At 37.0% G+C, this 27,274-nt stretch overlaps 1 protein-coding gene across 25 annotated transcripts in view; it reads left to right on the forward strand.

Annotated features, from left to right (window-relative positions):
- DLG2 (discs large MAGUK scaffold protein 2) overlaps positions 1 to 27,274 on the forward strand; it is a 984,477-nt gene that overhangs the window by 609,999 nt on the left and 347,204 nt on the right. For all 25 annotated transcript variants that reach the window (XM_040055800.2, XM_040055802.2, XM_040055798.1 and 22 more), the window contains one exon: positions 2,281 to 2,331. In XM_040055800.2, the coding sequence (XP_039911734.1) occupies positions 2,281 to 2,331 (51 nt within the window). The remainder of the gene's footprint in view (positions 1 to 2,280; positions 2,332 to 27,274) is intronic.

Below are 27,274 nucleotides of genomic sequence, written 5' to 3' on the forward strand. Positions count from 1 at the left end.
GAAATAACTGCATTGGTTTGCTGAGCAACCAGCAAAACAAACAGGGCAGTAAATGGCATATGCAGACATGTATGTTTAAATAACAAAGGGAGCTGGATCAAGATCAGCTTTTAAATTCATGTCACCCCTGCTGCTATGGAGCCTGATAATGGATCTCTACTGCAATTAATTTCGATTTGAATTGAAGGCGTTTTCAGACTCGCCACTGTGGATGATAATAGAAACCCCTCGGATGGTCATAAGCAAGATATCGTTTGTGTGCAAATACAGATTGAGTATTCAGCTTGTGTTTTCTCCTTTCATCTTTCCACAGAGGTTGCTCACTTCTCATATCCCTCTTTTTCCCATTTTGCTGCACTAATGAGTTTTTAATGCAAAGGAAAAGTGATATAAGCAGTGAAGCAAAGCCAGCTTTATAGAGCAAGACTGAGGAATTGAAGACATAGATCAGAGCTATCTACCAACCTAAGATGAAAGAGAATTTCATGAAAACAGAGACATATAGATAGCTTTGATTTCATTATCATTAGACAAGAAGGGACAAAAAATGGAATAGCTTTTAATATCTCCATACCTAGTAAGTTGCCTGTATTAATAAAGGAGTCTATGCAGAGAGCATTAAAGTGATACCATAATGGGTTATATGTAACATATAAACATATATATATATATGAAACTTAACAACATACTGTAGTAAAAATTTTTCTTCATCTCTGGTGTTAGTGTAATGTGATGTGATTACCCAGTCGTAATAAACTTAAAACCCCCAAATATTATGCATGTATTAAATATTGTATTCATTGATGCTGTGTTTTCATGTAATTGTTAAGCATGAGTTGTTTGTTTGGACTTTTCTCTCTCTTTCCTTTTCAACACAGGTTAGTGAGATTGTATTTCTATTACTGATTTCATGGTTTATCAGATCTTGAATTGTAAACAAATTAAATAGTTGGTGGATTTTAGAGGAAGCTTTTGTTTGGAAGACACATGTACCTTGTTAAAATATTCACAAGAGAAGTACCTAATTACATTTGAAAGGTGCTTGACTAGATAAAGATTGATTTATGTACTGTGTTTTATAATTGCAGTTAAGAATCTAACACAGAAAATTAGCAGTTGGGAGTGGGGAGGCGTGATAAATGTTCTTGTTTTGAGAAATAACAAATTTGTTCCTCCAGGATGAAGTCAATCCCAATGCTTTCCTTCAGTTTAGGTCTTGAAAAATATTTTTTTTCAGTAAGTATAAATTAAATAAAACACTAAAGCAAAGGTATTTTCCGTGGCATATCCCATCATTGCAAAAAATAAAATAGCGTGATTAATATATATTCTTTTTTTAAAATTAATTCATACTTTCTGACCAACTCAAAAAACTGCTGACTAGTTGTATGGAAGTGATGCTTTCAAATTCTTCTGAGATTTTAACGTTAGATATATTTTCATTGCTCTGCAGTTTACTTGCAATATCGTGAGCCTTTGTAGCTTTCTTAGATGCTCTACTCTGCCCATTTAAGAAATGAGAAAAGGAAAAAAGGTATGTTAAGTGAGTTGCCCGGAGGGACAAAAAAAATCCATGTCAGACAGGAACAAGATTTTGGAATACTGCTTAAATCAGTGTCATCTCTTCAGCTGATAGATTTCTTGTCCAGCACAATCCATTTTGGTGCTCTACACTTTGTAGCTTAATTTATTTTGACACTGAGACTCAGCATAGGAATTACATTAACATTCTGTGCCTTTTTGCCATTCAGCTGTCTCTTGTAAAGGTCCTCTGTCATATTCTTGCCCTAGGTTAATATAGTAAACAAGATGTATTTCAGTTTGTGTATCAGTGAGTGATTTTTACATAAGTACTGTGAATTTCCTTTCTGTTTTTGTATTGCAGTGTAAATTGTAGCTTGTAAGACAATGCATAAATAATTTTGCTTCCATTGTGTGAATATTTGAAGCTGGTTTTTTATTTTGACTTGAAACTATCACCTTGGAAACTGTTTAAACATTGGCATAAAGTCCACAAAAATGCTCTATCAAATATCTGTCTTATTATGTTTGTGATTTATATAACCATTACATACTGAACTTTTACTCTTTTCAGTTTATAGGCTTGATTATGCACCCCCAAGACAAAGGGGAGTTAAGTAGTTCATACTTTAGAACTCCTCAGCTCAGTGTTGAAAAATGTGCTTCAGTAAGCCAGTAATACTGGAACAGATGTACAGTATGCCTATGAAGTTACCTTCTGTGTGGATCTGAGGAATTATCTGTTTTTATGTTCTTTAGGTCAATGGAACAGAAATTGAATATGAATTTGAAGAAATTACTTTGGAGAGGGTAAGTATAATTTATTCTCTTTTATAGGAAAAACATAAGCTCTAATAAAAAGAATGTAATTAATTATTAAACTAAATGTTGTTAAGAATGAGATTGTTTATATTTTTAATAAAGGTGTCCACTATTTATTCTAAACAATGAAAATGTGGGTAATACAGCAGGTAAGTCTTTAATGCTATTAAGTTTCAGGTTTAGCTACCTGCATTCAAAATGGTTTTCTTCCCTATAACTCCTGTCAGTGCTCAGCTGGGTGTTCGGTTATTGTGAAAAGCCTCTATGACTCTTTTAAAAGGAAACTCTATGACTATTACTTGGTAACTCCCTTTGTAGCTTGTCAGCTGGAACTGTGGAATGTTTTCTCTTCAAAAATCTTTGGTTTCCTGGCATATGTTCATGATAGAGGATGTGTAGTGTTATGCTATAAAAAGAAAAATTTGAAAAGAATTTTTAATATTCAAGGGATGCATAGAAGCTATAGACCATAACTATGCATAAAAGATACGTTGACTCAAAGGCTGAATTACCTGAGCTGTAATCAGGGCTTGCAGTGAAGGCATTGTTGGTAATGTAGCACCAAAGTCAAAGTGATACGTGCTGTACCATGTCTCCCTGGATTTGGAGTTTTTTCCTTGCCCTATGGTTGTGTAGCTGTTGTCTTATGGTGCTGACTTTTTCTGACACAGATCAAGGCCATAGGAGCCACATAGGGTGTGAGAAAGAAAGTCTAAGCTTTGTAGTATGTCACAGTGCTCACAAAGGTTTCTAATGGATGTGAGAATGTCATTGCTGAATTCTCTAGTGTTATACCGACATCTTGGAAATGCGAAGTTTTCCTGTCTTGAAGCATAGTTCAACTTCTTTCTACATAAAATGACTGAATGGAAGGCCAGATTTATCAAGATGTGGTTCATGCTGTGTGAAAAAAATGCCTGTAAGGTAGCAAATTACCATTAAATTAGATACTTAAATTATATCATTCACTGCACTTTTTCTGCATGTTATATTTTTAATTTTTAATTGTCTAGGATAATGAATTCCATAACCATTAAATTCAAAGGGATTCAAGTTTATGTTCTCATTGATTTGCTCTCTCAGGCAAATTATGAAGGAGCAATGTATTTTTTCATTATAGCCACCTTCATAACAGATAACATGTAAGGTTATAGGCACTTTTCATGCGCTGTCTCCCGACTTACTCCCGCATCACTAGTTATTCATTGGACTAGAGTTTCCAAAGGTCACTGAACAGAAGACAGAACACATGCCTCCTGGGTGATATTTTGAAAAGCACTTTATTTTTAACAGACGTGTAAGTTATCAGCGTACACACTGCAGAACGAATGCGATTTGCATCTCCTGTACCTGTCAGAGCCGGATAATTGGTTATTCATAGTGCAGCATGATACCGGTTAAAGGCTGAACAACAATAGCAAAAAGAGATACTGATCTTAATGGACAATATTTTGATGATGCTGGATCTGTGGCTTTTGATTACTACTGTTTGAAATGTTCTGTCACACATGTATCAGTGTTTTGTCTCAAAGGCAGGGTACTGTGTCTGCTGATTTTTGTGTGAAATATAAAACACAAGCGATCGCCTTTAAGTAGCTGTCATTTATGTCAGACTAAAAGCGTTTTCAGGAAAAAAGACATTCTCCATGTTGATTACCCATTTTCTTCCACAAAACTGCTTTTACAAATTAGCGGGAAATCATCTCTGTATTTAATGGCAAAGCTGAAAAATATATTAAGATTGCTGCAGTTGAGAGAGAAAAATGTAGTTTGCCTATATCAAACAGCTGGTAATAAACTTTACATTTTAGTCTAGTTATTTAGGTCTCAGAATTCTGCATCCCCAAAACCATCAAAGATTTTCTTCATTAAATTTATACACATTTTGAAATTACCAGTATAATTAAAAGATTTTAAAATGTGAAGGGAAAAAAAAAAAAAAAGGTTGAGGGTGTATTAGAGCAAAAACACTCTTACTTGCCTTTTTTTTTAATAATAGAATTAAAAGGAAGGTGGTAAGGAACTGATTACTTCAGAGCACTTTCCAGTCTCTATATACACTATTAATTATTAGGAGGTCACCTTCATCCATAGGTGACATGGATTTGTGGGACCTGTTCCTGAAGAGAGTTACTGGCTTTGGTATGAACTTTGCCCCAGGGTGAAGAGATGTGCCCATCTCCTGGGGTTAAATAAGACTACTATGTGCACGTTGGCAGAAATTGACTAGGGTGGAGCTGGAGAGCACATCAGCAGGGTCTCAAAAATGCCACGAGCAAACTGTGCTGAATGGTCCGGTGGGAAGGACAATGCAGGGCTTGCTGAGTATCCCCGAGCTGCCCAAGACCATGCTGGTGTACCAGGAAGTTTTGACTGTTGGAGCTTTTGGAATAAGTTTTTTTAATTTTTTTTTTTTTTTCTCTTTGAAATAATGTTATTCAGTCGTTTCTATTCAAAATGTTTTGCCCTACTTTGCGGTTAAGAAATACTTAGGCATATAAGATTAAAAGGCTTCAGTGAGACTTGATACAGACAAATAATTTAAGGCAGATCCACCTTAAATCTGTGATCAGTGCTGCTTCCAGGAGTTAAAAAACTTGTAAGTATACTGCTGCCAGCCCTCTCTTTAGTGGATACTCTTATCCTTTTACTCTTCATTTGTGCCAGCTACTTATCAGGTACCTTCACCAATCTCTGAGCTCACTGTTAAATCATTTAGAGCTCTCATAAGAACACACTTGAATAACAGTTACAGAGTTAAAAGAAATCAAACGTTCTCTCTTTTTTTTTTTTTTTTTTTTGGGGGGGGGGGGGGGGGTTGGAGGGAAAGGAAGAAAAGGAAGACAGTTTAAATTCCTTGACATACTACAGAGAATAGGAGATTTCTCTGCTAATTTACTAGATAAAATCCAGATCCAGGTGTAGACTAAAACTTTGTGATTTGTAAAAAAAAAAATACTATGCCCAAATGCACACACAGAAAAAACTCTTAAAAATAAAATATTACCTAGCTCTAGCTTGAATATTAAATAAATTTTTAAAAGGAAACTGTATATAAAATAATTCGTATTTGTGCAGTGATGTTAGTCTTCCATTACTGAAGGACTTGAAACACCCCTACCCAGCGCTATCAAGAGACTGATTCGCATCTGTGAATCAGTGATCTGTGTAAGAGGTAATCAAATAGTCTCTGGTACAAAGCCTAACCAACTTTACTAAGCTGGAGGAAGGTTTTATTGATTGACTCCTTGGTACAAGTGCTGTGTTTGGAGACAGATGATGAAGAGAGGATTTTAATAGACGTTGGAATATCAGTCAATATAAATACTTACCCTGAAGAAAAGTTAAGAAAGACAGTGGGTCACTTAATGATTCATATTGGATTCCTGCTGAGTTCAACATCTGAGTTCAGATCTCAGAACCTTTTTGCTCATCTAACCTTGCCTGCTTCTTAGATGTTGGACAAAAAGAGGATATTTATGATTAGCAGAGCTGTTTTGACAGATTCTTTTCATGTTCAGTATGCATTTTCATTTTGTATCTGTATAAAAGAAGAATGATATTAGTTTTTGTGGAATAGACTATTTGGAAGAATTAAATTCTATCAACACTGGCATTAAAGACATCTAGTTCTCAGTGCAGTTGCATCCTGAGATTGATTGACCTTGGTCAGTCAATCTGAACAGATTGAGCACTGACTGAGAGCTTTCCCAGGGCTGAGATATGCGTTAAAAGGGTCTTTATTTCTTCTTCATTTATACTCCTGTGAATTTTCTGGCCTGTCATAACAATTCAGGTTACACTCAGAATTTCCCTGTTTTTTAATTGACCATATAGTTTTACAAAGTTTTTAGGAACCTGTTTTTGTTTCCTCCTCACTTTTTCAGATTTCATTGTAATTGCCTGTTGTCTCACTACAGCAGAGGGAGGAACAGGTATGAATGCTCACATAGCATAATTATTTCCTTAGAAAATCAGGTTAAATATATTCATAGAATCATATTCCAAAAGAGTAAATTCTCAGTGATGATTTATTATCTTGGAGTGGGCTGTGTTAATTTAATTCTGCAGCCACCACAGGCTCTGTCCAGTGGAGAAAGTAAAAAAAAAATCAACTTTGTCTCTTCTTTCCTTTGACTTGATAGTTCAGTGACATCAAGCACCACCATGAGAAGGTAAAATTTTTCTACTATGAGAGCATGGTTCTCTAAAAGATTGGGTTTCTACATTTCACCAAATTGAAGGACTTATTCAAATCTTAACTAGAAAGGCTAAAAATAGTCATAGGTGACCTTAGAGTAGTTCATCTGGTTAGAGCACAGTTCTAAAAACACCAACACCAAAGGCTGTATTTTCAATCCCTGTTTGGGCCATTCACCCAAGAATTGGACTTGATGATCCTTGTGGGTTCCTTCCAACTCAGGGTATTGTGTGAAATTACGGCTTAAAGGCTAAAATTTAAAAATCCTGAGTAAGCAGTGGAAAAAGAAATCCTTGTACATTTCAGGAAAGCATTTATTACAGGCCTCAGCTCTTAATTACTTTGATACTTGGAAACCTAAGAAATAATCACTACTGTGTTATTAATAATTCTTTTTTAATCACTCATTTTCTGTGTGAATGTGCAGAAATTTTCCAAGATAGGAACAGCTGCATTCCACTGAATACTGAAGAACAGTGAGATTAGACTGTATTGAATGGCACAAGTATTTTAATTGACTTAATGTTTTATTTTTTAATACCCATCTATATATCTTGTTTTTGTAGAGATCACAGAATTACAGGACAGTTTGGGTTGGAAGGGAACTAGGCCATCTAGTCCAAGCACCCTGTAACAAGCAGAGTAAACTTCCCTTCTAGATCAAGTTGCTCAGAGCCCCGTCCAACAGTGTCTTGAATGTTTCCAGGGATTAGGCATCCACAGTTTTTCTGGGCAACCTCCTCTAACATTTCACAACTGTCATTTTATAAAATAGCTTCTTTAGATGTAGGCTAAATCTATTGTCTTTTAGTTTAAAACCTTTGTCCTACATCTAGAGGCCCTGTTAAAAATAAGTCTATCCACATCTTTCTAATAAGCCCCCTTTAAGTAGTGAAGGCCTGCATTACGATCTCCACAGAGCCTTCTCTTATCCAGGCTGAACAGCTCCAGCTTTCTTAGCCTGTTTTGTTACAGGAGAGGTGCTCCAGCCCTGTGATCACCTTTTTGGTCTCCTCTGCATTCAGCAGATCCACATCCTTCTTATGCTGGGGTCCCAGAGCAGGATGCATCACTCCAGGTGGGGCGGAATCCCTTCCCTTGATCTATTGGCCATGCTGCTTTGGATGCAGTCCAGGATACACTCAGGATATGCCCAGCTCATCACCAATCAAGACCCCCATCTGCCCATATGTCTGGGAAAAAAGGTTTTCACCATTAGTCAGTAGTATCTTCTTTCTGCTTTTTTTTAAGGTCTTAGACAGCAGTTCGTGCACCAATATGCTTTGACCTCTCAGGACTGAGACTGTAAGACACCACAGGAAAGTTCTCCTTCATTTGTTTCAGAAATAACAGTGGAAGGGAGTGGTCAAGAAATGGCCACTAGGAAAGTCTTTTCAAAGTTTAAGAGTGTATGCTGTAGATGCCTTCTGGGAGTCCCAAGTGCAAAAATTAATATCCAGCCATCAACAGCCCCAGTTGAGTAGTCTGGCATCTTCCAACAAATCTTTTAAAGTGAGTGTCCCTCAGGTACCTGATGAGCTCCACCAAACTCAGAGTTGGTGAAGTCTCTGAGTGTTTATTTTTACAGAATTGTAAATGATTTCTTTACGGTTGAAAGCTTTCTCTGTGCCCTTAATACATTTCTTCTTTGGTAGGATTTGCCTGCTTGCTTCCTGGGTGATAGTCAGTCTTGCAGCCTCAGACTGAAATAAGTTATAATTCACAGACAGAATCCTTCTTACTGACTAGTTTATACCAGATTCATAGGAGAATAGTGACCTATAGGTGTTTGCTGCTAGAAAGCTCACCCACAGGATTCTTTTTCCTGGAAGGGGCCTACAAGAAGATGTAAAAGTGTTTATTTATGGCACTGAATTATCAGCAACATAAAATGAAAATCCCATCTTTTTCATAGTTGTTCAAGCAATTTGAAATTTGATCTCTTGTGTATACATACAGAGTCCCTGTAGTGTATTTCTCTGTGTTTTTATAAAACAAAGTTCTCTGAAATAAAAAAAAAAATAAAAAATTAAGGAAGATCCTTGAAAATACACGTGTATTCCCAGTGCAGGAAATTCTGTTCTGCATTCTCATTCCACTCACATCTTAGTTTAGAGTTGAGGCTGATGGTCAATTCTGTCAGTGACTGTTCACCTTTGGGGAGGTTTGGGAAAGGGCAGGTTCTGGCCCCTGAATGGGAAGGGCTGAAGCAAGGTCTGTGTTCTCCTTTCATCTCGTGTCTTACCATATTCTGCCTTGACCTGAAGCTGTGCTGGACTGATCAGTGAAAGAAACTAGAGGGGTCTGGTGTGAATCCTTCTAATGGGACATTGAAATACCAGGTCAACATTTTCCAAAACAACTGCAGAATTTGGTTGCTTTAGTTCAATGACCTAAATTAAGATTCTTTGGAAGAATCTGGTTTTTTTTTTTAATTTTCTTTCACCTCAGAGGAGCCCTAATTTGGTACCCGAAATATAACTAATCACTGGAAAACTTTCTTCTTGTTCTTTCGGAGAGTCATTATGCTGAAACTATTCCTGGTTGTAGAGCTGTGCTACGTGTCATGTGGGGGCCTGTTCCAGCAGTGTGTGGTAGAGGTACAAAATGTGCCAGTCCAGAGTGTGGATGGAAAAGCAGAAGAGCTGGGAGAGGGTGGGCCCTGCCTTTTGAGAAACAGAGGCTCCTACCTGATGTTCTTAGCTGTCATCCTCCACATTCTGTGTCTGGGACTGGAAATCAATAAGCCCACATAAGTGTCTTACTGAAGGCTATTGAGAGTGAAGCCTAAGAGAAGTGAAGGAATGGCTGTCAGAGATTATACCCCTCTTTGTAGAGATCACAGAATTATAGAACAGTTTGGGTTGTAAGGGAACAAACTATTTTTATTTATTATTATTATTATTGCTGTTAGCAATTATATGACTAAGGAGGATGACGAAGTAGAACTGCTGCAGCTCTGACAGTATTCTGGAAGCAGTGACAGGACAAGGAGGACTGGTCTTATCTCCGGATAGTGATATCTGGAGTGCTTCAGAATACATGCTGCCAGAAGGATTTGATTTATCCAGGGAAAATGCTAAGAAAGCCAGTGGCTTTCCCTTGAATCTTTGTTTATAAGGAAGATTTGCCTTATATTTCATCATTGCTCCAGCTGTGCAGAGGGTACATCCTTTCCCAGTTGTGTAGCAGCAGCACTTTGCATCCCAATAGGCACAACAGGAAATCTGCTAAGCCATGAAAGGGAAGACAAAAGAGAGAAAAAGGCTATAAGTGAATAGAGGGGGAAAAAAAAACCCCTGCTACACTGTACTTAGAAAAAGAAGCTGAAATAGCACTATACATTTAGCGGCCTCTGGGTGCCTACCAAAGAAATTGTTACTTTCATATTTTCTTAGAATTCTCCTTCTAAATCTAAATGTCTGAAAAACACTTCGTGGATGCTAGCTAGGATAAATCAGAATGGTGTACTTCTTTGGATGTATCACTGAAATGCCATTTAAAATCCTCTAAGGGCATTTTTGCAGTGGAGGATGTCTCCACCCATGCAAGTGTTTTAGCTTTATATTTCTAAGTAAAAAAATACATACCTTGGATTTACACTTAATGGCTCAAGCTTTCCAAGGCAAAGAGTAATTGTGTTACTGTGGATTGATTAGGCTTTTATTCACTTGTATATGTAATTTTGAATGTTTATGTATTCACTGATTGATATAGTAATTTGTGGGTATTTCTTCTGAGGGATTCTGAGGGGTGAGTTCTCAGGTCCAGGGAAGATTAGGAGACTTCTTTTGTTAAGTGAGAAACTTAAAATAACTGAATATTTTGTTGCCAAAGCTCACTTTGTTGAGTTTGATGATGCTTTGTTTTCAAAATAATTTGAATCCTTGAAGAATGCTCAGCCAGACAAAGAAAACTGGAGATTGTTTGCCATACTCTTTTCTAAATTAAGAGTCACTTGACACACTGAGCTGTTTTGTTCCCAGAGGAGTATATTTCATTCTTCAATATATTGAATTGCAAGCCTGAAGTTACTTAAACTCTCTGCATTGAAAACTCACAGGGAGCTTGTTCAGGGACAGCATGTCAGTAGAAAATATAGACGCTAGAAAGAAGACACAGTACTAGAAAGTGTTCTCAAAGTGACAGAACAAAATAAATCAACTGCAGGGAAAATATATATATATTCCATATGAAAACTGAAGAAAAGTTGAAAAGTTAATCACCATTTATTTAAGAGTTCAAAACCTATCTTTAGCATAGGAACAAAACCTACCTGTAAGTATAAGAACAAAAGCATTATTCATGTTTATCTATATTTGAATCTTATCCCTTTAACTGTGCCAAGATCACCAAGACCTTGAGTTACCTATAATTTGAAAAGTTACTTCGTGCAAATCATAGCTGCCTCGAGGCAATATTCTGCTGCTGGTTCTTTTAAGTTACTATTATTATTATTCTGACATTTTATTTTTCAGGTAGTATCACCCATTTATTGCTTTTCTCTCGTTTCCCAACTCACTCTCAACATACTGTTTTCAGGCAGTAATTCTGCTGCTTCTTTGTATTATTTACAACTTTACATGAAAATTGCTTTTCATTCAGATGAACCTATTTAAGATGTGGCCTTTCAGTCTATTTGTTATCTGTAGTTGAAGTCCAAGCTTTTTCTCACTTCTGTGTGGTGTTTGGAAAGTGAGCGTCAAATATAGGCAGTTTGTGAAGCTGCTTGACAGTGAAGTCAAATCTGCAGAATACTGCAGTTTCTGAAAGGAATATTTAAGTGTGCAGTAGATAATCTTGGTCCAAGGGGAAAAAAAGCTTTGTACAGTAAAACAGGGCTGCCTTCGGTACTGTATCTTAGTCCTCCAGTCTGATGATGAAAGGCAGAGTTTTCCATCTTAATTTTGCCTGGAAATAATTTTGCAGGAACTTAAACCAGATTTAAGGGTGTTCTCAGTGCTTGGTTTGTGTCCTGATTTTCAGGAAGTGCAAACAAATAAGGCATTATGCTTCATACGGTTTGACTTTTCCAAACTGGCATTTTGGAACAAAATGGGAAGCTAGTCACCATCCCTGAAAATGTTTGTGTGGTACTTCCGAGTATAGTTCAGTGGGAATGGTGGTATTCATCAAAGGTTGGACTTACCCATCTTGGGGGTTTTTTCCAGCCTTAATGACCTTATGATTCTGTGAAAAAGCCTGCTAAGAGATATCAATCTAAGTGTACCACCCAAGGAAACCTGAAGCTTCCCACCCTGTGGTACGCCACATCTATCAGCACTAGTCACTAATGAGCAGAGCTGCAAGTGACTTCCAAATAAACATTCCAGTTCTGAACAGAAGCTTCTGGAGCACTTGTGGCAGGGTATGTATGCACTAAAAAAACCCGTTAAGTGTGTGTCTGAAATGCTGTCTTTCCAAGAAAGTATGTAGGAATCTTTTTGTAGAAAGACTGACAAAGCAGTGCAAAGGAAAAATACGAGCTACAAAGCATTGGTTTGACTCAGTTTTCACTTAGTTTTGCAACTGTCATTGGCAAATAGCATGTAGATTTAAAATATGTACATTTAAGTAAATGGGGAAAATGAACCTCAATTTACCAGTAGAAAATGACTCATTCTGGAGATGATAATAATCACCTCACAGCAAAGATGGTCATTTTCGAGGCAGGACTTTAAAAAGACATCTTTGATGTACTGGATTTGTCTCTTAGGAAAAGGAATGTTTTTCATTGCAGAAAATTGCTTTTCATTTTTTTTTATCATTTAGACTCAGTCGTAATGCATAAATTAGAACTGCACAACCTTGAGGAATGAGTATGCCATTTTGGTAAGGAATAAGGGGAAAAATTGCTAGATTACCCAGACTGAATGCCACAACTGTCATTGCTGTGCACCTTAACACGTTATCCCAATAAAGAATTCAAATTTGTTCTTTGGCTGTAGCATTGCAGTTATTTTCTGTGTGTATGCATTTGTATTTGAAGCAGCTGCGAGATCATTTGTCTTCCACTTAGAACTATCACTTATAGCTTACCTTTGGCTCTACAAAGGGAAGAAAAGCTTTTCCTTGTCATGAGGGCAAAGAATTTATCTGACATACTTTCTTGTAAAGTAGTTTTGCAGGAGCAATGGCCCACTTTGTAGCATGTGAAAGTTCTTGGAAATTGTATGATATAGACTGTTTCATCTCAATTTTTTGCCTGTGTTTAAAACTGAAACTAGATGTCAAATGGATAAGGTAGCGCCAGGTATGTGAAGCAGTAAGTAGATGAAAAGCAATTGCATGCTGCTTATGCATGTTTTATATTGCAAGATATTGCTTTATCCTAAGAATTTGACCTAGCTGGTGAGACTCAAGCGTGGTTTGAAAGTCACCTTCTGCAACTTAATGTGATATATGAATTCTGACTGAATTCTATGAATAATTTAATTTTCTAGTGCTTTTCAATTTTGCAGAGTTTATGTTGCTCCACATTTCTTGTACCTCACCTGCAAAGGAGAAGAGAGCTCCTGGTAGCAATGTAATACAAAGATTGCCATTAACAGAGATTATACTGTACAGGAAAGAAAGAAACAAACAAAAACAAGCCCAAAAAAACAACTAACTCCTGCCCCGCCCCCCCCCTCCCCCCCCCAAAAAAAAAACCCAAAAAACAAAAAAAAACCCCACTAAAATAAATTACAGGCTTGTAACTTTAATATTTAATAATGTTGAATAGTGCTTTAAAGTGAAAATATGTCTCTTAACTGTGAGGAGGATGATGGTGTACTTTGTAGTTCATGATGGGGAAACTTGCAGCACAGAAGAGCAGGCCAACTGTAAAAACAGCATGAAAACACACGTCTTAGGATCTGTAGTCTAGTAGCTTACTTTTTGAAGTCCACTTTGAAGAGTCCCCAGTGAAGAGTACCTATTCCATTGGTATCAAGGGCCTTAATAGTACTGGAAAATTTAGATAAGTTTAGGAAATATGGGAAAGAAAGCTTTTTTTATACTCCTCTAATGTCCCTTGAATTTTTAAGATGGCTAAAATATGTGCACTTGATACTTGTCCGTCCAGTATTTATTAAAGAATGATAATAAGTATTTGACAAACAGATATTTTTATTACATTTCCAAAGCAGAAATTAGACTACATCACACAGTGAGGAATTTTAGCATATTTTTGTCAATAAGCATATCTTTAAAACACTGAGTATTGAGATCTTAATTGGGTTTTTAAGCAAGGAGAAATGCTGTAACTATGCAGCTTACATTAAATTAATATGCATAGAGATTTCATAATTAAGCATTGTCATGGGAAATCTAGAGATCTGTTGTTGTAATTCATGTGGGAGGAAGGCCTTTCTGGAAGGAAGCTTAGAAAGTGAATATGGCTTTTTTAGGTGTACTCATTATAATGTGGCTTAGGGAGAAATGATCGAGTGCAGACCTGCAATAGAAAAGAAAATGTGACTGCTACATTGAGCTAAAGTAACAAAGGCCATTAAAAATCAATAGCTCCCCTGTTTCTCCCCCCCTCAAACAATGCCATTGCTCATCTCTCCCAACACCAGAGAAATATCCATCAAAACAGGCTGAGAAATACCATGATCTTCCTGAAACTTCAGCGCTATTTTAAGTAAATGGAAGGAAATCAGAGAAATTCAGATACAGCAAGGACTCAGTCTAATGTAACTGTATATGAATAAACCCCAGAAGTATCCTTAATTATGAGAATGGGCTAGACCTTGATTTTTCTACCAGATTTCTAAAGGAGTTAGTTAAAAAACATCTGCATCTGTTGTGCCAAGTTTTCAAAAGATCTTTGAGTACTGATGAAATTGGAACATACTGAAAGAGATGGTGATGTTTAAGAAGTGTAAGTGGATGGAGTAATTGATCAGATGTCTGTGTAAGTTAGGGCAAAAGGACTGCTAGGATGTTCTGGGTAAAACACAGGTATTTTACACTGGCTGAGTCTGAAGTCGTGCATCAAGGAAGAAAATGCAACCTGTGTATGAAATAAAGGACTCTCAAAAGCAATAAAACTGAAAAGTCCTCGGCCATCTTGGCTGGCCATCAGCCAAACACAAATTTTTAGTACAGTGTTGTAACCAAAGGTCTGGTGAAGACCTGAGAACTGTAGAATAGAACAGGTTTTGGGACGTGGAAAGTAATAGGAATCATCACCTGATGTGTAAAGCTTGTGGAATTTTTACTTCTACCTGAAAAAGATACTAATAACTGAAGTGTCGTTAGGGGAGAACAGTGAGAGACGCAGGTACCTTCATAAATTTATTTTCTTGGGGGAGGAAATTAAGAGGTGACTTGGTCAGAGACAACATACATTTAAATGAGAAATAACCTTTAAGAGAATGTTCTTCATCCTGTACAGAAGGCAATAACAGGAGCTGATGGTTTGATATTGAACTTAGACCTGTTGAGATTGGACACAAATATGTTAATAGGTCAGCAATGGCAAGGGACCAGGACTGGATGAAAGTTTTAGGAAAGGCTGATAAAAAAGGGGAGGGGGAAAGAGCATATTAAAACTACAAAGAAGGAGATAACATTAATGAATTCAGAAGAGTTGTCAAACACCAGCTGATCTGGTAAAGAGCAAAACCGGACATTTTGGAAACGACAGGGGACACAGCAGGATGTCAGCGGTGAAGATCAGGTTCAGCTGTGTTGGGGTATATATGTGCCATATAGCTGTGATTGTGACATGTTTTTAAGAGATCAGCAAGGCATAATGCTCTAAAACAACATACCAGCCTTTGCTGCCATCCTTCTTTTAGGACAAGTAAAAGATAACAAGTGAGGAATGAGTTAAAGCTGTACAATTTTTGTTTGAAAAATAGAATTCTCAGGGAGTGCAAGGAGATAGATGTATGCTCAGTTTCTTTAAGAGTGGAAACTGCAAGCCTATCCTGACTTTTGTCTCCTTTTTGCAGTAATTGCTCTGCTTAAGAAAGAGACCTTGTGGAATGAAGTGATATTTTTCTCCAGAGAGAATTTAAGTAGGTCCTACAGCCTATATTAGGCAGGAGTTCAAGGTAAATGATCCAGTTGTGTCCTCTGTCTTAGATTAACTTTTAGGCACTGATTATGGACATAATTGTAAAGGTAAAATTTTTTCAAAACTGTATTTGTAAATTAAATATATTTATCTCCTTGTTCTGAGGAACAGAGTATTTCAGGTGCTATAGCATCAGCACTGATGTTAAATGTTATCATTTTAATGGGGACCAGAGTCAGTAGAGGCCAACCCCACAAGTTCTTAATGTTTACCATATGATACATCAGAGTGTCATCATTAGAAAACATTCTTCCATAAATGGTGGCTGAACCGTGTGTGACTGAAGTAATTTTTTAATAGGTTGTTTGAAACTTTCAGGAAAAACTGTCTTTAGTTTGTTCAGATCTGCTCAGAGTTTAGTGGAGGAGGGATAGAGTATAACCATAATGTATTTGTTAAAAATACATGCTCACTGAAAACAATTGCCAAGAAAAAGTGGTTGAAATAACACACACCTGAAATAAACAGAACTTTAAATGAGAAATAAGCATTAGACAAAAGCAGCCTACATGAAGAGGAAATAAAAACAATAACAGCTGTTACGGGACACAAATGTATGCTTTGGAATCTGTCAGGTTTTCATTCCTGTTCTATTATTCTGCTATGCTTAACAAACATTTTGCTTTTATTGTATTATCTCAGGTAAATCTACTCTCTAGATACCCATGACTAACTAGCAAAGGAGACTTATAGATACAAAAGCTCTTGGTTCACTGATAAACAGTGTATCTATGAAAAATGCAAAAGTCAAATTGAATAACGAAGCACTACAGAGAGCACAACCACATTGACTATTTCTGAACAGAAATGTGCAATACACTGACAGTACTATGATGCTAAATTTAGTCAATATATTCCAATACATCACAGAACCAATGTTAGTTTGAGGTTCATTGTAAAGCAACATATTTGAAGTAAAATCTTGTCTGATATACCCAAAAAAAAGCCTAGTTGTCAGATGTGCAGTGAAAAACAAAGTCATGAAAAGGTTGATAGGAAACAAACAAACAAAACCGAACTCCAAACCAAGTGGGTTTGGTTGCAGGTAAATTTTAGACTGCAGAGAGATCTACAGGAGAGAAAGGGCTTGTTGAGAAACTGAATAGCAAACCATTATTTTTAAAAGTTAAATTAAAAATGGAAATCGAACTGTAAACATTATTTCCAAAATAATAATTTTATCAAAATATCAATGGACCCAAATCCTTTCTCCATCTTGAAATGTTAAAAATATTTTCTTATTTAGAATAACAAAAAATACCATCAAAAAGCAAATGCTTCTATTTCCAATGATGGTTTTTATTTTGTTCTGGTTTTACCTCTATCTTACTGATGCCTTAGCTTTTAGAGTTCTTTAAAATTCACGATAATTGTATTCTTCCCTTTGGAAAACATAAGTTTCTTGATGATGTTATAGTGTAATAGTTACCTATATAATTAACTTTAAAAGTAAAAGTCAAAGTTCGGCATCCATAGAGATGCCTGGTAAAGTGGTTGTCAGAATAAGTGGAGTTTTTCGATCAGGTTTGAAAGAAAAAAAAAAAAAATAAATGAGTGCTTCACAGGATAATGCAATCATGAATTCACTTCTCCACATTCGGGAGAAAGGGAGCTTGCATCCACAGGATAGTGAGATTCTTAACCCTTCCTTCCAAAGGAGCAAGTGGAAAGAAAAGCTACTGTGGAGTCAGGGTTCCTGATTTTGAGTATTAGGAAGGCAATAGATTAGAAGGAATTTGTTTCTGTAGCCCAGGAATGTTAAACTTTTCCAAGAAGACTGGCAATTTTTTAAGGGACTACAAGGATATTTTTCATTTTTAAAAGTTTTGATCTGAAACCCAGATGCAACACTAGGTGTGAACTCAGAGTGGGTATAAAACTGGATCTCAGGTCCCATTCTATTTCAGTGGCCGTGGATTATCTCTTCTTGAAATATTTTCTAAAATTGTTATTCAGAATGCTGTTCATGACACTCAGTTTACTGACTACTGGTCTGATATAAGGAAAGGAATGTGGCTTTGTTTTCATTTTGAAATGAGAGAATCCTCATTTGTTTCATTGTTAGGATACAGAAGTATTTTCTGGACAGCCTGAAATTTTAACGGGTGGGTTTAAGTCTCCTTTTTTTGACAAATCTAACCAGAACACATTTGGGAGACAGTTCAGATTAATTTCAGATTTTCTAGCACTATCCAAGCGCTTTTGGGAGATTATGTGAGTTGTTGCATTGATCAGAGCAACTGATCCGAATCTCTCCTGCAACAGCAAGTCCTTTTAAAAGTGCACTGCAAAGCATTTCAGGGATTTGAAGGTCACAGTCTTTGCATCATAGACAATAGTGCATGTTTCAAAACAAAAGTGCTGCAAGGAAAGCATATATGAGTTCTCTCTGGATGTAAGAAAGGGCAGCTTATCCCCATTACACAGTATTTGGGATCTCTGATATTTACACTGTGGAAAACCCAGTCATGGGATATATATAGTTTAATTAATTGATGTCAAGAATGATGTCAACATCAAATTGAAGAGACTACTGCAGAAAACAGGAGCTGATTTTATAAGCTTTTCTTGTGGATTTTAAATCAACATATTTGTGCTTCAAGGTAGAGTCTGAATTCCATGGAAGCAAGTTTGAAGGCATTAGACACAGGCAATACTGAATGAAAAAGTAAGTCAATCCTAAATGATTTTGTTGTAGCACTAAGTTGTTTGACAAACAGTTCGTTGTTCTGGAGATATTGAGAAAGAAGGCATTAACCCAATGAATAATTTAAAGCAGTGCGCAAACTTAAATGGATGGAGAAACCATTTTTTCTAATTATTTTGTTCTAGTGACATAAGGGAAAGACGAGTGCCTGTATCTTCCCTTCCCTTTTTTCAATTTTCATTTATTTTCTCTCCTTTCTTTTATCTTTGTAATACATCAATTAAATAGTAAAGCACTTAGCAATAAAGTTTCCTTGGAACAAGCCTAGTGAGACAGCAGTATGGTTTAGCATGGAATTGTAAGTAGCACGGCTATTAAATCTGAAAGCTGACAAAAATTCACTTCATTTTTCTTTGCTGTTGTTTATATGCTAACCAAACCCAGTGTCCTCTCATATCTGGAGTAAAGAAGAGTGTGTTGGTGTTTGCTCCATCTTAAATAGTACTGTGTGGCTATTTAACAAACACAAAGAAAACAATCTAGGTTCTGAAAGTATTATGGAAATGAGCTAGAGAAGTGGCACTGTCCTGTTCTTTTTGAAACTAAGAGAGATGGAGAGGAAGAGAATGCTATTGTAGCTGATACATAATAAAATGGAAAGAAAAAAAGGCATCCACTAGAAATTCTAAAGGTAGAGAACAGTAATCAGTGCATTGGAGAAAACAAATGGCATATTCATCTTGCTTTAGGCTCACACCCATAAACTGATCTGAAGCCTCATAAAGTCAATAGGAGGCTCTTTGCAGTCACTAATGGATTTTGGATCTGGCCCTAATGAAGAGGGTGATACAGGCTAATTGTCTTACTCCATCTGCTGATAGAGCTGGTAGATGTAGTTTCAGAAAAGCAAACAAGTCAAAAAGATTTTTTTACAAATTTTTAGCCAAATATCTACAGAGTGAAGCGCTCAGAAACCACAGCAGGCCGATGCTTTGTTCTCTCTTGATTTTGTGTTTCAATCTATATAATTACTTGTGTATTTTTCATGTTTCTATGCAAATATTTTATAAATAATAAATTTAATAATTTTTGTACATGGAAAATGGGAAAAATGGCCCATGGGTTATTTAGCTTTTTATGCACTCAGCCTGTTTCTCTGTATTATTGATTTTTAAAATACAGACTAGTTAGTATAGAAATTATTTGCCATCTGTATCACCCTGACTTTGCTTATTGCTGTCTCCTTGTTCTCACTGAATTTGGTGATGTTATGTCAATTTTGGTATTTCTGCTTACTAAGAGAAAGAGACTGTACAGGAGACACGACTTCTCTATTTGGAGGACGTGTGGTGCTAATAACAGAATATTCCTGGATTTAAATGACAATATATTTCTTTACGAGATTGTAACTGAAACAAAAAGAATTTGCAGTATTATATATCTCATTAATAAAGACCTCAGAAGAGGTCTGAATTCAGCAAAGAAGTTAGGACCAAACCCTTTCAAATCAATTGTTTAAATTAAAATGTTTTAATGGAGTTTCTCTTTGTATGAGGGGAGAGTTCATGGAAACCAATGGAACAAATTAGTCAGCTAAGTTATGGTGGTAAACACTAGAAATGGAGAAAACATCAAAAGATTTTGAATAAGTTTTGTGTCTTAGGAGGAAAACAAAAATCTTTAAAGAAAGATCCTTAAGTGGAGGGATAAGATACTTCTAAAAGAATACTGTGAGTAGAAAATAGATTGATCTGTTGCAGAAAGTATATCTGAAAGGTCAGTGTTTAACAGAAAAGTGAGACTTAGCAAAAGTCAAACTGAAAAAGATCTTTCTTAAAAGTAAAAAAAAAAAAAATAGAAATCTAAATAGAAGAGACACAGGGATTAAATTTTGGAGCACTATCTAGTGAGATAAAATAATGATTAATTTTGTGCCATCTACAAACTAGTATTCTGAATCCATATTTCTTAAGGACTTTGAGTATGAGTGAAGGACAAAGTAGAAAATTATTTTAAAATAGAACATGAGCAGGGAAAAGTTCAAGAGCCTGAAATTAGTTGAAGACTTGGAGGAAAGGTGATTTCCTTTCTAGACTTTTAAATAAACTGAATGAAGTTTTTAAATACATTCATCAAGGCAGTGGTCACACATTTGAAGCAGAATATAGAAAACTGGTGTAATGGGAAAGGAGAAAATATGTTGCAGCCTATAGTAGCATGCTAAACTTAGAACAGCTTTGAATGTTCTTTCACATTCAGGTCATGGAAATAAATAGAAAGCTGTATAAAATTCAACACAATTTAGCAAAGCTCGATTGTACTGGAGTAATTTGATAGCTCTTTTTTGAACTGAGTCCCTAGGAAAAGAAAATCTGTTCTCCCTTTCTTGACTTAAACATAGTAAGCATTGTGCTGGACACTGTGGGGATTAGTAAAAAGCTCTGGAATAGATATTAGGTGTTTTTATGGGAGATGGCAGGGATTGCTCTGAAGAGGTAACTGTCAGGTTGGGCGATTGTTAATGAGTCCTTCTTGACGGTTCCTGAGATGCACCCTGTTTAGTAATGATCTTAGCACAGATCATTTCTACTTGATGTACTCTGTGTCAGTGAAATTACCTGATGACATGGCATTGGGAAGAGTTTTCAGTATGGGGAGGAAGTAAGTGTTCTAAAGAGATCAGTGGCTAATCTCAAGCATTGATGTAAGAGAAAGGTAATTAAGTTTAATCATGCCAAGTGATGTGTTAAGTACTGATAACTAAGAACGAGAACTTCTGCCGTGTAACTACAGCTCATTAGCTGACAGAGGTGGAAAAGATTTTCATGAAGTAGCTTTGTATAAGTAAATTAATCTTAGATAGTTGTAAGAAAGACAAACTGGAAAAGATGTGCAGTCCTACCAATATCAAATGAGGTGTTTTTTGTACATATAAAGAGATATGAAAGTTATGTTCCACAGTGTCATTAGATCTGTTGGAATGCTGCTTTTGTGTCCAGTTTCCTGTGTTTAAAAAAGTTGATTTAAATGAAGGTAGGTTCAGGGAATGGCTACTAGAATACTGTAGGTAATAGGCTGGCATCTTGTAAAGACTCTAAAAACTTGGCCCATGAAGCCTAGAAAAGCAAAATCTGAGATAAGAGATTATTATAGTCTGTAAATACAGTTGAGGGTAAAAACCAGAGGGGAGATACAATTAGGAAGAGTAAAGGAAATTGTTGATAGATTAACAAATAAGTCTGAATTGATCCACTTATAAATTTCAGCTGAAAAATGAATAAATTAACTAACCTTTAAAGCCATTAAGCTTTCCCTCCAAACACTGGCTTTATGGTATAGCCTTCCAGTAAGAATAATTGCTGAAGTGAATTACTTTATACACTTGTCTGCAGCAGCCATAGGGCTCAACTCAGAAAAGCAGGATCTCTTCCTGTAATTCTGAGGAATGTGCTCGCAGACAACACCGTAGGAGTCCTGCTTTTAAAAACCTATCTAGACAGATAAATAGGGCAGATCAAATCCTCATTTGCATGCCGAATGCATCCTGTAGTAAACTGGTGCTTCAGGGCTAGACTGTGATTTTGAAGCAACACCTGCTTCAGGTGCGTTAAAGCATCCTCTGCATCCCTCCTCGGGCTATGTAAGAACCACAGATGTGCTCTCTTGTCACCTGAGCAGGTGGTTGAGTTATGCATCAATAACTTCAGCTGCCCTTACGCATTCATCACAGCTGAACAATGGGGCAATACAATTTTCCTCTGGTGTTAGGGTAAGGAGAGGAGCGAGCTTGTGGTGCGTGAGGACTCAATGTGAGCATTGTGGTTAACAGACCCCCACCAGCTCAGGACCATGCTGAAAGGCAGTGTGGGTGTTTCAAACTGTAGCTGGATGTGCTTCCTGAAGTTATATTATGCTGCTCTCAGCACCTGGAAAGTGTTGTCTACTGTGTTTGTAAAGTGCTAGCATTATCAAGAGCTGCTCTGTGACTAGCATTCCTAGGGTTGGCATAGTGCACCTGATAAATGAGTAAATTGTGGCTCATCCAGTGATGGATTCACTTATGTAAAGCTGACGAGATTTCACGGAACTACTGGTGACTAGTTTTGCAGTATTTACCTATAATTTCACTACTATTTCTTACACTGGAAAACATACGACGGCTCTGCTCTACCCAGTGTTCCCCTTGGCATGCAGGTACCAGATCTGAGCTTTTCAGTTCATGCTGTTTTTCTTAATAGCTATTACTGGACCTGAGAAGAGGAATACTTATCCCTGAACTATCTTGATGAAATAAAGAAAACAGATGTCCCTTGACAAGAACAGAGGAGGAGATCAAAAGAACGTACATGTTGCTTCATTCAAATTCTTTCATACTGGACAAAAACATGATTTATTTTGTTTGCTACTTTTCACTTCTGTAGTTTTGGCTATGTTCAAAGATTCCACTTACTTTCACTCCAGTACTTAGCTGAAATGAGTGCAAGGGATCAAATTCATCTTTGCCATTGATCATTCCTCTCTCCTGAAAAGGCGAATAGGACTACAACAGTTTGAATTGTGCTTCAGCAACTATGTATTAGTTATTTTTAAGGCATATTTCACACCTCTCATCTGTGCATTCTGTGTCAATGATTTGTTCTTGGCCTGGCTTATTTTTCCCAGAGATAATGCTTTTATCCCATTGCTGTTTTCTTTCTTGTCTATTAAGTCCAAAACAAAATTATTCTTCCATTCATTGTCTTGCTCATCATCACTATCCCCAATGCTGAAAATAAAAGGAAATCTATTTGCCCAGAATTTTATTAAAGTAGTTGGAAATGCACAAAATTTCAGTAGTAAGTCGGATAGTTTTCCTTAGTTCTCATTCTCTTTGGTTAATTTAAAAATTCTAGTTCATGTGAGTAAAATTTATTTAATTTATAATTCACTGCTTAGTACATTAATGGTCAATCTTCTTTGATTGCTTTCACTTTTTTTCCCTAATTCCAAGCAGAAAAGTCATGTCAGAAATCAGATGTTGCAGAATGTCAAATTTGGAGCTCCTTAGCTTGAACAGATCCTTGCAGCTCTGTAAATGATATGAAGTTACACAGTTTTAGCACACAGTTCAGTGCCACATATGACTGTGGGACCACAGAAGTGTCAGAGCCCAGGGTCACTGTGCACCAGGTGAGGCTGGAAGAGATAGTGGGGAGGACAGGGAGAAAAGTTCAAATCTGCTGATTTGTGCATGGCAAGTATTTAATTCTAAGTCTTTTCCTGCAAATTATCATACCCATGAGGAAAAGATGTTTGTGAATAAATTTCCTTAACCTTGGTGTTAAGTATTAATAAGAATGCGTTGATTTCCTGGAAATCACTGATAGCTCTTTTCACCACTTGTACCAAAACACGGTTGCATCACTGTACTCTTCCAATACGTGTTGGGTATCACTTTCTGAATAGCACATCCCATTGCTTCCCTGTCTTCACCCCTCTGTTTGTTTCTACCTCTGATATTCTGTGCATCTTCATACACTTGGATTGTAAACTTGTTTGGCATCTGTGTTTACATAGCACTTAATGGAAAAAAATCTAATTTGTATTACGGTATGTATGAAGGCTCCCCAGTAGGTATGGTTATATCTATCCCAGCTCCTTAACCCTTTCCCTTTCCTTCCCCAAATTACCCCTTTCCAACCTAATGGTCTTACAAAATAAAGTGGGACATACAGATGGACATCATGGAAGGTGACAACAACCTGGTGCTGAACACTTCCAGGGGATAGGGTATCCATAGCTTCTCTGGGTACAACAACTTCTCCAGTGCCTCACCATCTTCTCAGTGAAGAATCCTTTCCTGGTATCCAAGCTAAACCTGCCTTCTTTCAGTTTAAAGCTATTGCCCCTTGTCCCATGCCCTTGTCAAAACTTCCTCTCCTGCCTTCAGGTAGGACCTTTTAGGTACTGGAAGATGCCGTAAGGACTCTGCAGAGCCTTCTGTTCTGCAGGCTGAACAGCCCCAACCCCCAGCCTGTGTCTCCATAGGAGAGATGCTTGTACCCTCTGATCATCTTTGTGGCCTCCTCTGGTCTTACGCCATCAGGTCCATGTCTCTCCTGTGCTGAGGACCCCAGAGGTGGATGCAGCATTCCAGTTGGGGTCTCACCAGCACAGAGCAGAGGGGCAGAATCCCCTCCCTCACCCCGCTTCCCACACTGCTTTGGATGCAGCCCAGGAAATGGCTGGCTTTATGAGCTGCACTTGCACATTGCCAGGACATGTGAGCTTCCCATGAGCCAAGTGCCCCAAGTCCTTCTCCCCAGGGCTGCTCTCAATACCTTCTCCACCCAGCCTGAATGTTTACTTGGGATTGTCCCAACCCATGTGCAGGACCCCGCACTTGGCCCTCTATTGAACTATTGAACTTCATGAGGTTCACACAGGTCCACCTCCCAAGCCTGTCCAGGTCCCTCTGGATGACATCCTTTCCCTACAGTGTGTCAGCTGCACCACACAGCTTGGTGTTGTTGGCAAACTTTCTGAAAATGCACTGGATCCCACTGTTGTCTCCAAAAAACAATACTGAACACTACTGATCCCATTAGCAACCGTGAGCAAATCCATATTGTTTGTGACTCCTACTACTTGTAATTGATGATAAAACTCTAATTAAAACAGTAAGCAGAGTATGTACTGCAACAAAATTGGGAACTCTGAAACACAAAAGACAGTAACAAAACTCCCCATACAGATCAGTTTTACCTGAGGGCTATGGCACTGTTTGTGGACATGCAATGCTAAGCTCTCCCTTAATTAGAACCAGTTCAGGAGAAGAATGTAGTCAATAAGTAATGAAAGAAAAGCCTTTCAGTTGCCAATTAGCAACTTCTGATATGCATATTTTATGAAATTCTGAAAACATGGGTAAGCATGCAGCAGCAAGTATATTAAAGTATATGAAATTAATGATGGCTTCAGGGGAAGATGAGTTTGGCTGGCATTTAATCATATGTTTATTTTGTTATATAAATATATTGCAAGTCATTTTTACACAGACAAGTTTTTATAGGTTTGATTATGTGCGTTCTCTCATTTGCCAACTGTTTTCCTGAGCTACACCACTCTTTCTCTTGAGTAATAGTTCAAATGAAAAGCAGTTTCTAATTTAAGAAATTGAGAAAGACAAGACCGTATTTTTCTGTGCACTTATACAAGAGATCTCCGAGGACCCTTTTGTAAAAAAGAGTTTTCCAGGGGGAATTTTTTCCAAAAAAATTTATCTGTGATACCTCCTACGAAATATATTACATTAATTATATTTGCAATTTTGTTAGATCAGAAGTATTTTTCCTGCTGATTTGACCTGAAAGTGACCTGCTTAGGTAGTAGCATTTCCCCACGACCATAAATTTCAAATTTTATTTCTTGTAATTTTTTGCTAAATCTTATCAGATGTTTTTTTCCATTACTAGTTGTAGTCTAATGCCATCCTAGTGCATTAAAAAAATATATATTCTTTGTATTAATCTCTGTTTATTTTCTCATTATCATCAGCTGTCCTGTATACATCATAGCTAAAAATAAGTTATTTTAACCATGCAATTCTTTCTTTGTAGTTCAGCTGCTTCCTAAGTATTGCTGAACTCTGTAGCCCAAATTTTTTTCTTTTTCTTCCCATACCTAGGTATCAAACAGCAGGCAATTACTGCTCTCTCTCTCTCTTTCCCTCTTTCTTACACTGTCCTTCTCTCCCATTTATTTCATGTAATTTAAATGCTGTTGTCAAGTTCCTTCTTTGGTGAAAGACACGGAAATAAAGGTAGTATCAGCAGAGCTTTTCAGGATTGCTTCAGTTTTTGTTTGGCAATATACCCCTGCTGCCTAAGGTTCCATTTGGGTAAGTGAAGATAGTGTGGTTCCTAGAGGAGGATATTTCTTTGTCTCTTGTTATACCAAGTTGCCACTTTTTAATGGACTATCATGTTATAAATATTAATGGTCATAGCAACACCCAGAAGCCTCAGTGCAAAGTGGCTACTCTGAGGCTTAGGTTTTTTCTCCAAAAAACCCCACTATGAACCCTTCTAGCACTGAGAATTCCATTCTTCATCCTTTTCTCTCAGCTTCCTGCCCTCTCATCAAGACATGCTCTCCTTCTTACCTGCTGTTCACTTTCACCTTCTTACTTGCTTTATTCAGTTTCCCAAAGACTTCTTCAGGCTTCTTAAAAGTTTACTTCCGTCTCCCTGTGTGCCTGTGTGTTCGTAAATAATCCTCTTTGTCCCTCTTTACCTTGTCTTAATCAGTTCAACCTTGCGCAGCATCTGATATACAGCATCTGACCTATTTTGGGGAAGAAAAACCCTTTGCAGGAAAGAAAAAGAATTCTCTCTTGGGAAATTTTATGGGTAAGATTTTAAGTGTATGTTTGTATAACAACAGTTTAACCAGAAGATGTCCAAAGCAAAAAGACTTACAGACATCTTGACTGAATAATTGTTAAACCTAAGACTCTAAAATTGAACTTCTTTTCTTAGATTCAAGTTAGCAGCATCTCAAGTGCCGATTAACTAGACCTCATGTTAGGTTCCCTTAGATTTCTGTTAGATTTAATTATACAGGGAGTGCAGTTTCTTACATTATTTTGACTCTACAAGAAAGCCTGAATACATTAAAGTCAGTATCAGACAAAATAAGAAACCCAAAATAGTGTAATTACAGGATTTGTAGAGAGTTGAGAAACAGAAATGTGGTAATGAAATGCTGAAAAATGTTCAAGAAAGCAGAAAAGTGTTTGTTTTGTGTTTGTTTTTTTTTTTTTTTAATATTATGAAGAAATAAAGAATCATGAGGTCATTGAATTGAAATATGGGTAGAACAGAGGTAAAGCAAGGAGCAAGACTGAATGAAGTCGAGTGTTGCAAGGAGATAGGGAACAAATTATTTCACTTTTTTGAAATGGTTAATTCCTAGATTTACTTTAGCAGTGGGCATTAGGACTGGGATTAGGATGGGATTGCATTAGGACTGA

Source organism: Hirundo rustica, chromosome 2 (genome assembly GCF_015227805.2).
Source record: "Hirundo rustica isolate bHirRus1 chromosome 2, bHirRus1.pri.v3, whole genome shotgun sequence".
In the NCBI taxonomy this organism is placed as follows: Eukaryota; Metazoa; Chordata; class Aves; order Passeriformes; family Hirundinidae; genus Hirundo; species Hirundo rustica.